We start from the raw sequence: 12457 nt of genomic DNA, 5'->3' as shown, positions 1-12457 counted from the left end.
TTAAGGGAAGTTTTTATATATTCCTTAGCTTCAGAAGTCTAACACAGAGGACAATATTTATGCCATCTTATGAACTGCATTTTCTTCCCAAAAGTTCTCATGTAGGCCGGTATCTTACCAATGCGATCGTATGTTGAGTCTGCCATACCTGGAAGTGGGTGGGTACCTGTGAGTAGTCTTTACATCAGACAAAGTCAGAACGGACTGCACATTACCAACAATGGATTCACAGCTGCATTGGGCATGAAAACCTGGGTGAAGGGATAACTTCAATTAGGAAGGCTTACAAAAAACTCTTTCCCATGCATCGGGGTCTCATACTGTTGCACCCAATAGTGAAAAATCACCCTTGCCCTCCCTTTCATATAAACCTGTAGGTCTATCAGAGACAGCAACGTAGATTGTGGTAGTGCTCAAGAATAGAAGCATGGACTCTATCACAGATATGCCTTCATTAATTCCCCGCTTCAATATAATGGATGCAGTTCTGACATCTTTCATTCTTTTTTTCAAAATGCATTTTAGTAGTCAATACTGATCAATTCTCAATGAAGTAATCTCCTTTCACTAAAATGTCTCCCTTCCTATAAACAGGTACTTTGCTATTTTAACATTTCAAATGTGCTACAGAATTCAGGGTGAACTCCAACTAAGAAGGTGAAGTCCCTCTGAAGAACTTTAATGAAAGCAAAACAAAATGATATCAGTAGATTTACCTTAGTGAAAATATAATTGTACTAACTGTTACGTTAATGCAGCACTTCTTTATTGTTTGATAATGATGTGTACCCTGAAGAAGTGGGGTTTGGAGCTCCTTTTAAAATTGCAGGAGTGAAGGTGAAAGCCTGTTGTGTGGATAATTCTGTAGAACCTTAGTGCATTGATTTACTTCTTGCTTTTAAGATAAGCTATTACCTGACACCTTTGGTGTGTTGGTTGCCAGAAGTGTTTGTCTTTTAATCAGGGTTGCTGGTGCACAGATTCTTGCTTCTTTGTCTGTAATGTTGCAGGTTTTGAAGAAGATGGGGGCTTTACAACAGTGGATGTTTTATTGAAACAATATTTCATTGTATATTTTTTATGTATGCACAGTGAATGAGTATTTTGTAATATACTGCTCGTTAGAAATCAGGAGAAAACATGTTTGTGTTGATATTTGGTCACTTGTGGTCCGATATTAGCTTAAAGGGAAAACAGTCTGTTGGGTGGCTGTTATATCTTGTCCCTTTTGATCCAGAGGGTAGCTCTATTTTCGAATTCAAGTCCTTTCAAATACAGATAGTAGCACTCCAACTACCATCAGTTTCATGGAAGAAATTCAGCTGATACCACAAACTGGATTTGCCAGAGATAGCTCTAGTACAAATAAGTCTTTAAGTGACCATGCTGTGAGTGGACAAAAATTGCCATTGGGAAGCAAGATTCTTCAGGGTAAATTCCTTTCTAAACTAGAGTTCAAATATAGCCACCACGTCCTAATTAATGTTTCTTCTCATTTGGAATGTGACTGTTACTGTGCGGATGCCTTCTTCGTTTGGGAAGGATACACCAGGAAACTCACCATTTCCGCTTCCATCTTAGAAATATAGAATGTTGCTTAAAATTGCATTCTGTATTAATTATGTGAAATCAATATTCAAGATACAAATTGTCTGAATGCCTAAGTGTAAGAAACCATAAATATACCAGATATCTATATCCACCTAATATCAATATCCCTCTAATCTGATTGTCCCTCCAAACCCTCTCCAACTTTGACCAGATGTAATGCATACTTTGTTGATGTTCCTGACACCAACATTACCTAGAAGACACATAAGGCACGATTCACAAAACATTTTCGGAAGGTAACAGTGTCTTTCTGTGGGGTTAGATCTGGATTACTCACGATTTTCTAGATATAAGGCATCTATTCACACACTCTTATTAATTCATTAATTCCTATTATATCATTCATTCATCAGTCATACCTCACACATCTTTATGTTCATATATTAATTCATAATGCTTAAACTTACATCGAATAATCAATTTATCCATCCTCAATCATTTATAATCCATTTGCCTATGAATCCATCCTCGCACTCTCATAACTCCATCCCTTCATCCTCACACTCTAATTCAAGCAATAATTCATTTCTCTACATTACACTCTCATTTGTCCATTTGCCCATCCATCCATCCAGCAAGACAGTGAGCCGGCCAGCCTCCCATCCATCTACCCATCCTTCCTCAAGCTATCATCCATTCAACAATCCATCCTCATACTTATGTCCATTCAGTAATCGAATCTTCCACACACTGTTATTGGTCCGTTCAGCCACCATCACACTTTCACTTATTCATTAATTGACCCATATATCAACTCATCCATTTACCCATCCCATTATTTACCTTCATACTCTGTTTTTCTTTTACCCATCATTGCATTTTCATTTGCTTCTTCATTCTTTCATTATCTAATTCATGCTCTAGTTTTCTCATTCATCCATTCCTAATGACATTCTAATATGATTCTAATGGATGTACAAACACGCACAGTCACACACACACACACACGAACACAAACATATTGTTACAAATAAAAAGAAGCATTGGTAAAACCAGGTGGTTTGACCCTGCCACTGATTAGTTTGTTGCAATTCACTTTCCTAATGCTTTTATTATTGCGACGCAATGATACAGACAATATTGGTAACTGCCCATCTTGAAAGTGTATTTCCTATGCTTTCAAGATGGCTACCATATTGTGTGACACATTTTGACAGCTACATTGAAAATACAGAAAATTATGGTTTTATCCTTTCAAGATGGCTGCAATGTTGTGTCACACTATGTTTTGTGATGGGATGTGATGACCATCTTAAAGGCTTTGAAAAAACATTCTTATACCTTTATATTTGCCACCATGTTGCATCACACAACATGGTGGCCAACTTGAAAGTATAGCAAACATGCTTTCAAGTTAGTTGCCACTCTTGGCTTTGCCAGTGCAAATGACATTTTAAAATACATCCATCACTTAAAAGCAAATAGCTGTGGTCACCATCGAGCAGGGAGGGGAAAGACAGCCAGGGAAGGGGAACAAGAGGTTGAAGAAGGGAAAGAGAAGTGGATTAGGGGAAAGAGAGCACAGCAACACTGCTGCAGTGCTTAATAATGGAGACTTAAAGATATAGGCGGGCAAGCCAACAAATTAATAGAAAGAGACAATCCTAGGTTCTGGCTCAGATCTTAGAGCCTATGCACAAGCCAAGCCCTGAAAATGTTTGCTATGTAAATCATACCATAAACATAATGCAAAATATGATAAAGGCACTTCAAAATCCAAAAGACATTTACTACTTATTATATGTGAAGCTATGACATTAATATTTCACAGTATGGTGTATTAAATCAAATGCAATAGGTGTTTGTACAACTTGTATTCTGAACTCACATATTTGAATGTGCTTTCATAAGCATTAATGAAAAAAATAGAGTTTTGATTAAATAAATTATGTATCTAGGATCACAAAGCTTAAACGGGGAAGTCACAGTTAACTAGGTTTTCTAACTTCTCTTTGCACAAATCAGCCAGGAAATGGGTATCTGTCTTTCCTTATGTTAAAGCTTTGTGTTTACCTCTTTGTGCAGTTTTTTGCACTTTTTATATGGCATGAACTCGATTTCAAAGCATTGGAGTGCTTTACATGAGCACTAATTACATTACTCAAGATCACCATTCATTGGTTACAGGCTTGGTGAGATACACTGAATTTTCAAGGATCACAGGATGTTGAGCCAATGCTGAGACTCAAACCTAGTTCACCCAGTTCCACAGTCAACACCTATGGCCATAAGGCGACAGCCAGAGTACAGGGAGGGAGGCTGGAAGAAGCCACATGAAGGCTCCATTCGTTATGGGCTGAGGTTCCAACAGGACCTCAAGCTGAGCCAGAGCCTGGCTCAACCTTTCAGTGGCTTGCCCACCTTTACTCAAAGGGAGGGTGGTTGTAGAAATTTGGGGTTGGGAATGTTGAAGCAACAAGGGAAAGAATATGCACACTCAGGGGTATATTTACAACTGGTTGTCATAGGTGAGTGTCACAAATCTTTTTGTTATGCTTCCTTACGCCTTATGTGAAAAGGCAGGAATGCGCGATATTTATGAATACGGTGCATTCCTGTCCTTTCACCCAGTGCTGGTGCAAATTTGGTGACTAGCGCCAATGCAGGCACCCTTGTACCATGGTGCAAGGGTGTCTGCGTTGCATGCAGGAATGCTTTTGTGCAGCAAGGCTCACCTTCCTGCACAAAAACAATCCAGAGAGGTGTTTTTCTCTTTCCACGTGTGCTACAGAACGCAGCACACATGGAAAGAGGAAAAAACAAGGAGAAATATAAACATTTCTCCTCATTACGCCACGATGGGCAGGCGTAAGGTTTTGGCGCTGTCCCAAGTTTATAGAATTTAGTAAATCTGGGGCAGTGTCAAAATCCATGGATGTTGCATGGAAAACTCTCTGCAACACCCATGGAAGGCTCCCCTGATGCAGAGTAAGCCATGCAGTGACTTGCGCTGCCTTGCTCCATATCTATGATGCCATGAAAAGCGACGCAAAGTGGCTTTGCATAGCCTCATGTATATGGTTCTGCAGTTTACACCACTGGAGCGTCACAAAAAGTGACACTTCGGTGGCACACCAGGCTTGTAAATATGCCCCTCAAGGTATACCGTGGATGCAACTCATCCAGTCAAAAGCAAATGTGAAGAAGACATACTCCAAGAGTGTGACAAACACAAGTAAAGGTAGGAAAGTCACCCAATCTGGAGCAGGGAACCGAGTTAGTGTAGAAAGCCATCTAACAATGAGCAGAGAACTGACCCAAAGCCCAGTCTATAAGGTATGATAGGGAATGCTATCTTCCACAGACTGAGAAAACTATCTGTGTCGAGACTGGAAACAAACCTATGAGATTTCTCAATGTTTGTTGAATGTAAGTATCAATCCTGTACATTCACCATCCTGTGGTGCTTCACATTCCTATAGGAATGTCTATGAAATCTCTGATAGTGACTTTGCTAATGCATTATGCAGTTCCCTTAACAATATAGGATGTAGCTTATCGGATCTTTTGTACTGGGTCCTTCCAGTAAAAAACCTATGCTTGACAGAACCCACACACACTTGAACTAAAGTGCAGGGATAGGTGCATTGGTGCATGGCAGCCTAAAGTGCACCAGCCCTGAATGAGAGAAAAACAGAGCAATACTTACGGGCATATCTTTGCTCTGTTTGTGCCGGATTTGTGTCATTGTTTTAACGCAAATCCGGCGCAAACTTAACCTCATATTTATATTTTGGTGCTAGACATGTCTAGCACCAAAATATTGGAGTTAAAGTCATTTTTTGCCTGCGGAAAACTACCTTGCGTCAATGAGATGCAAGGTAGGTGTTACCGTGCAAAAAATTACTCCAAGACCCTAGTGCCTTATTTATCCTCCCATGCAAAAATCATGCATGGGAGGAGGAGGGCCTCAAATGGCGCTAAGCCTGCTTAGTGCCATTATTTAACGCCTGTGTATGGGCAGGCATTAGGGGACCTGTGGGCCTTTTTCCATGGTCAGAAACCATGGAAACAGCCCACAGGTGCACTTCTCTGCCCCCAAGGACACCCCCACCCACCTGCACCCACACCTGAAGGACACTTAAGAATGGGGGGACCAATCCCTGGTAAGTCCAGGTAAGTATTTTTAATTTTTTTTTCAAAGTGCATTGGGGGGGCATAACTTGGGCCCCCCTAAAGTGCACTGTGCCCAATGGCCATGCCCAGGGGACAAGTCCCCTGGGCTTGCCCATTGGGCTGGGGGGCATGACTTCTGTCTTAACTGAAACAGGAGTCATGTCCATGGGGTTTTAACGTTAAAAAATGAGGCTTTTTTTTTGCCTCTGCCTGTACTAGCGTCGTCTTCTGACGCTAAACCTCCTGTTCCCCCTATGCCTCCCACACCTGGCTAGCGTCCATTTCTACAATGCTAGCCGGACCTTACCACCGGCTAGCGTCATACCATAAGTATGACACCCAGTCGGCATCTTGGTATGGTGCTAGTCGGCGGTAAACTTTTTGACGCTTCAGTGCCAAAAAGTATAAATATGGGCCCCAGTGTCTGATTTGAGTGTACCAAAGTCTCTCTGTTTAACCCACCTTGAAGCCCCTTTTCCATTTCTCAAAGGTTTTAGGGGTGCCCTTATTAAAGATATCCCCCACTTTAAGATAGTCTCCAGCCCTTCATGCCTAGAACTGGCCTTGGGTGAGTGCCAGTGTGAAAGAGGGATTTGGTATGTAGGGTGACCGGCATATCGCATGATTTGTTTTAAACAAACGTGAAGAAGGCATATTTGTTCAAAATGGGGTGCATTGTCTGGTAACAGTCACTTTCAACATTGAGTTTGGAATGAAGGCATTTGATGACAAATTTGGAATTCTTCAGATGAGGGAGCAGGGATATCATATGCTTCTTAATAGAATGACAAAGTCCCCCTACTTCCATAGCACAACATTAAAAAAAAAATTCAAGCATATGATAAAGAACATTAACCATCAGACTTGGCTAAAATGTCAGTATTTATTCCCAGGGAAAACTCTGTGGTTTGTTCGCCACAGAAACCCTTCCGCCATTACAACATTTGAGGGCATATTTATACTTGGTTTGAGACGAATTTGCGTCATTTTTTTTTACGGTGCAAAACTAACTCCATATTTATACAGTGAAAGTCATTTTTTGGACGTGGAAACCAACCTTGCGTCAATGAGAGGCAAAGTGGGAGTTCCAGTGAAAAAAATGACTCTATGGTCTTAGCGCCATATTTATCCGCCGTGCTAAAATCACACACGGGGAGGAGGGGTCAAATAATGCTGCCAAGCTTGCTTTGCACCATTATTTAACGCCTGTGTCAGGGCAGTTGTTAAGGGACCTGTGGGCTTATTTCCATGATAGAACACCATGGAATAAGCCCACAGGTGCCCTCCCAAGGCCCCAGGAACACCCACACCTACACCAGAGGGACAGCAGAGGATGGGATATCCCATCCCAGGTAAGTATAGGTAAGTACAGGTAAGTATTTTTTTTTTTTTTTAAAGTGCCATTGGGGGCCCTGAAATGGGCCTCCCTACATGGCACTGGGTACAATGGCCATACCCAGGGGACCCTTGTCCCCTGTGCTTGTCATTGGGGTGGTGGGCATGACTCCTATCTTTTCTAAGACAGAAGTCATGTGGTATGGATGGTTTTGCATCAGAAAATGATGCTAGGGTGGTTAGATTCATTCTTTTTACTCTAACCTTCCTAACTTTATTTTTTGGTGCAAACCACCCTTCTCCCATACCGCCAGCCCCTAACGTCATTTTTTTTACGATAGCCTTCCCTTTGTACTGGCTTGCATCATTCCATAAATATGGTGCCCGTCTGACGCTCAGAAATGGTGCAAGCCAGTGCCAAACTTTTTGGTGCAAACTACGTTAGTACAGTTTGCACCAAAAAGTATAAATATGCCCCCTACAGTGCCTCAAAAAGGCTTACAAATGTGCTTGCCAAGACGTGGGAAGAGTTAGAAAGAAGAGGTAACCGGACTGCAGAACAGCCTACTGAAAGACTCTGCTAAAAATGTGTAGAAGAGAACAGAGAGCAAGAGACCAAAAACGACCCAAATCGCCCTTCTTAGATGTAATGCCTTAATATTGCAAATAACACAATGTTACACAAACATGTCGCAAGATAAGGGAATTTGTGAAACCCTATGAAATAGCGTCTCCTGGAAGCTTAACTAGCTACAGCGGTTGTTAGACATCTTTCTTAAGAGTTATAATTTGTGGTATTCTTTTCTAAAAACGGGCATTCCATGATTGAGCAAGATGTGTATGCAATCAAAAGTGGGCAGCTGCATGAGAGCAGAGGCAGAAGCCGCGGTGGCGGTGTTGCCGAAAGATCAAAATAAAAATAGTTTCACTTTTCGGAAGATTTGTATCTTTTAATTTTCCAATTGTGTCTATTTAGTCACATGGCACCAGTGAGGTTGTTTTAAAACTGAAGATCGCGTTTCCCTAGTGTTGACAACTACAATGATGCGTGCTAATTAGTTTTCAACTTCTGCAGAAATGTATGTGCCAGCACCCAAGGTATGTCGCAGGAGTCCACGGCAGCGGGCACCAACCCACAGCTCCTGCTATTGCTGCCAAATGCCAGTGCCAACATTAGCTTTTTAACCACCACACTCTTAAGTGTAACATTTTAGGCTATTCCAGGTCAGCTCAGTCGGTATGGATGGCCTTGGTCTGTCGTATTTTTTTAATATTTTACTGTATTTGGTGTGCTAATAATGACCTTTACTCCAAAATAGGTTTGCCAATGATTAATAGATTCAGGTGTTTAGAAATATGTCTAGGGTCCGGGCACCGGCAAACACTTGATTAAATTAAGTACTGGCTTTCAATTTTCTCCAACATGGAAATGTGTTTCCAGACAGATGGACCTACAAAGAATGTACTTGGTTTGATTTTACTCCTAGAATTGTCCTCACAACAAATTCCAGGTGTTTTTCAAGCAGGAAAAATTAGAGATAGCAAAAAAATATTTTGTAAAAATGTCCACTTTGTAGACATGTGTAACTTAAGACCCGTGGCGTTATTTAGACTTTTGCAGAGTGGGTGAACCATTATTAGTTGATGGTTCTCATGCCTTACGAAACTCACAGTTCCCTCGCCCCATTTAGAAATCTTTCTTAGAAACGCAGTTAATTTTTGACAGTCGACCAACATTACATTGGCTGGGCTGACTATCCCTGAATTATCCTGCCCTGGTCTGCCATGCAAGTCATGGATGGCCCAGGCAGGAAAATCAAACAATGACCCCGATGTGTAAGGAAAACACACTCACAGAGTCCGGCCCATTGTTAGTTACTTTGTTTCCTGAAAACAAACACCCACAAAAACAACATGATAGTGCTCTACCTTCAGGACTACTTCACTCGAAATTGTGAAATTGTGTGAAACATAGAGATCCCTGCCAGTATCCAGGGGAACAAGGGAGCACAAATCATTTATACCCTGGCCGCCTTCCAGTGTAGAAATGTCCCCGCAAGGATGAGGGAGTGTTCGGCATCAGCTACTAATAGAATTTACATGGGGAAATGTTTTTGCTCCCTTGAGGAGTAGAAAAGGTTTAGTAGTGTTAAGACCTATTATAATGTTCAGCTTTTAGTGGGTGAAATTTGTGAAATGTTTAAATGGATGAGCACTAACTGATGTGGGGTTCTTTTTAATCTTGCCCTGAATTAGGGATGGATCATCAGCATACCCGTGGAAAGTGCCCCAAACTGATGGAGACCATGAGCAGCTATATTTTGATGCTATATTTTAATTAAAACTAGTTCAGAAGCATATTTCATTTGTTTCTCTTGTAAAGCTACACCCGGGCCATTGTTTTGCTAGGAGGGCGTACTCTTACAAAGATATCGACACAGTTATTCTACTTTTTGTAATTGACAATCAATGAAAGGTTTTCTCACAGGGCCAACATTTTCAATATTAATTTCTGGATAGCTACTTTTGCTTACAATTAGAGAAGTGGGAATGTGTTAAGCTAATTAAATTGCTGTGTAACTCTTCACAATTAATTTCTAAACCAATAGCAAGAGTTAATGAGCTCATGTTAAAGCCCCACTCTCACTGTAACCAGGAAATTAAGCCAGTGCTTCTTTCTTTGCAGATCTGTCTGAGGAACGAATGGCTGACAGCAGTGGGACCGACAACGTTGATGCCTACAGTGACAAAGAGACTGACCAAAGGAGTTCACCTGACGTGGCCAAAGCTAAGACGTGCTTCAGCCCCGACAGTCCGGATGAAGTTTCAGTGGATGAAAGTGGTTACTCAGGGCCGAAGAGTGGTGGGAGTGCAGAAAGCAGCGCAGAGAGCCCCAAGTACCAACCCGAGCCAAACCACCTCCTGATTGAAGGCCCATCAGGGACGGTGTCTCTACCCTTCAACTTGAAAGCCAATAGACCACCCCTTGAAGTGTTAAAAAAAATATTCCCGAGCCAAAAACCAACAGTTCTTGAGTTGATCTTGAAAGGCTGTGGAGGTGACCTGGTGAGCGCTGTGGAGATCCTCCTCTCCAGCCGATCTTCAATCACTGGTGAGAGAACTTCTGCTGAACAGGATGGCCTGGTACTGCCTTCCAACAGCCATATCTTTGAACATGCTCTCAGCTCCTACCCAATTTCCTCTTCTAAATGGTCTGTAGGATCTGCCTTCAGAGTGCCGGACACGTTGAGGTTCTCTGCAGATTCCAGTAATGTTGTTCCAAATCCTTTGGCAGTTCCTTTGCAGCATCCCTTTCCACAACCACCACGGTATCCCCTGATGTTAAGGAATACTTTAGCAAGAAATCAGACCAGTCCATTTCTTCCCAATGATGTGACCTTGTGGAACACAATGACTTTGCAGCAACAGTACCAGCTGAGATCCCAGTATGTCAGCCCTTTCTCGGGCAACACAGCAAGTGTGTTCAGGAGTTCCCCAGTCCTCCCCACGCGCTCTTCTGAAGATCCAAGGATCTCTGTTCCAGATGATGGATGCCCCATTGGGTCCAAGCAGCCCATTTACACAGAAGATGACTATGATGACCGCTCAGATTCTTCAGACTCCAGAATACTCAATACATCCTCCTAGAATGGACATCATCCCCATTCTTGAGAATGGCTGATACTTGACTTTGTCTTCGAGAATTAGAACCAAATTCACACAAAGCTAAATAAGCAAACATTGTATCATTCAACTTCAAACTATACTGTAGCAATACTACTTAACTTATTTTTTTTCTACACTTTAATTGGAAATGCCTGTTTTCAGTAACTTTATGGCAACGTGAATGTGCCAGAAGGAAAAACGAAATGTGAGAAAATCAGGAAAAAAACAGGCACTGGGATCAAGTGTTAAACGTCTGGATTTTCTCTCGAAGTAGTGTTAGCTGGAGTATTCCAGTAGATGAAAAACTTGACTACATGCTCAACAAATGTGACATAACGGGTGTGTTATCTGTATATGCCCATAAAAAACTACTGCTATACAGTCTTCCTGAACTTGACTCTAACACGACGAGGTGGAAGAATGCATTTGTGTTACTGAAGCCTGGACCTTTAAAGTTTAAATAATTCAGATGGCTCTTCTTTTCAAGTAGCTGGGACATACTTATAAATATTGTCAATGTAAAATTAATGACACTTGTGAATTGCATGTGATGTATTGTGAAATGAACATGCCATGAAACATTGCCGGGTTAATGTAGCATGCCAAGGACTGTAGAAGAAATAAACAAACAAGGATGTGCTCGATTCATGCCAATGATATCTGTAGAAACCAACCTTGTGTAACTATAGCTCTGGGCAGCGTATCTGTTTCTCTATGCCACGGATGTAAGGTCACCGTGTATAGCTTGAGTTTCTTGTAGGGCTGTAGACTTCACTGAAAGGGTGTGAGCGCGTCTGACCTTATTTGGTACTTTATAATTTATTCATAAGGGGACGCGTTCAATAGATCTTTTGACCTTGCTTAGAGGAATCTCACCATCACTACTTTCAGTTTGTTCACATCCAAATCAAGTGACAACAACGTATGCAACAATTATTGTCAAAAATCTTGAGTCAGTAAACTTCACTCACAATGACCCATGTGGCCATGAATAACCACACCTTTGGTAAAAGTTAGAAAGTTTATTCCCCTATATTAACAATGCTAACATCACGTATATTAGTCTCAATACCAAATGATAAACATATATGAATAACACCTACTGACCAAATCTTCTAAAGAATCTCAATTTAACCAATTTATTTACAATTAAGCATTCAAGATTCATGGTACAAATCAATAGCAACAATAACTGCGCAATAGAAATGACATACATCTAGATTCAATAGGTGAACAAGATCAACTCTTAGTTAATAACATTTGTCATCATTGGGATTACTAACTAACCCTCCAGTTAGCACAGCATGTTTGGACTTCATGCAAAAGTAATTTAGTTAAAAGTTAATTTGGTAAACGTCTAACTATGACTCTATCAAAATAGCAGTTGGTACCTAGAAAGCAAAGAACAAAAACTTACAACAAACAATAGCATTTTGTTATACCTCTCCTCAATGGATCTGCATGCTGCGATTCTCTTCATCAGTTGGACATCCGTCTGGTCAGCTTAAGCAATGGGACAGTGAAAGGGAATGGCTCAGGCACGGTGGGCTCTAAGCTATCTGAACCATTTAAGTAGCGATTTCTAAGGGATCAGCATCGACCATTAGCAAGCTAAGCAATAAAGTTAGAAAATAAAAGACATCAGGTACTGTTCAACTCCTCAAACTGAATAAGACAGTGTGCGCAGAAAAGAATGGCAAAATGACACGAAACTTTCTCTGCAGTCAGG

General features: G+C 41.2%; 1 protein-coding gene across 1 annotated transcript in view; it reads left to right on the top strand.

Annotated features, from left to right (window-relative positions):
- Positions 1–11371, top strand: part of DMRT3 (doublesex and mab-3 related transcription factor 3) — a 54560-nt gene extending 43189 nt beyond the window's left edge. Inside the window, exon 2 of the mRNA XM_069223897.1 lies at positions 9749–11371. Within this exon, the coding sequence (XP_069079998.1) occupies positions 9749–10710 (962 nt within the window). The 3' untranslated portion in view covers positions 10711–11371. The remainder of the gene's footprint in view (positions 1–9748) is intronic.
- Positions 11372–12457: the final 1086 nt, after the last annotated feature.

Source organism: Pleurodeles waltl, chromosome 1_1 (assembly GCF_031143425.1).
Source record: "Pleurodeles waltl isolate 20211129_DDA chromosome 1_1, aPleWal1.hap1.20221129, whole genome shotgun sequence".
NCBI lineage: Eukaryota > Metazoa > Chordata > Amphibia > Caudata > Salamandridae > Pleurodeles > Pleurodeles waltl.
The sequence above is the reverse complement of the archived record's forward strand: the minus strand, read 5'-3'. Positions and strand labels throughout refer to the sequence as shown.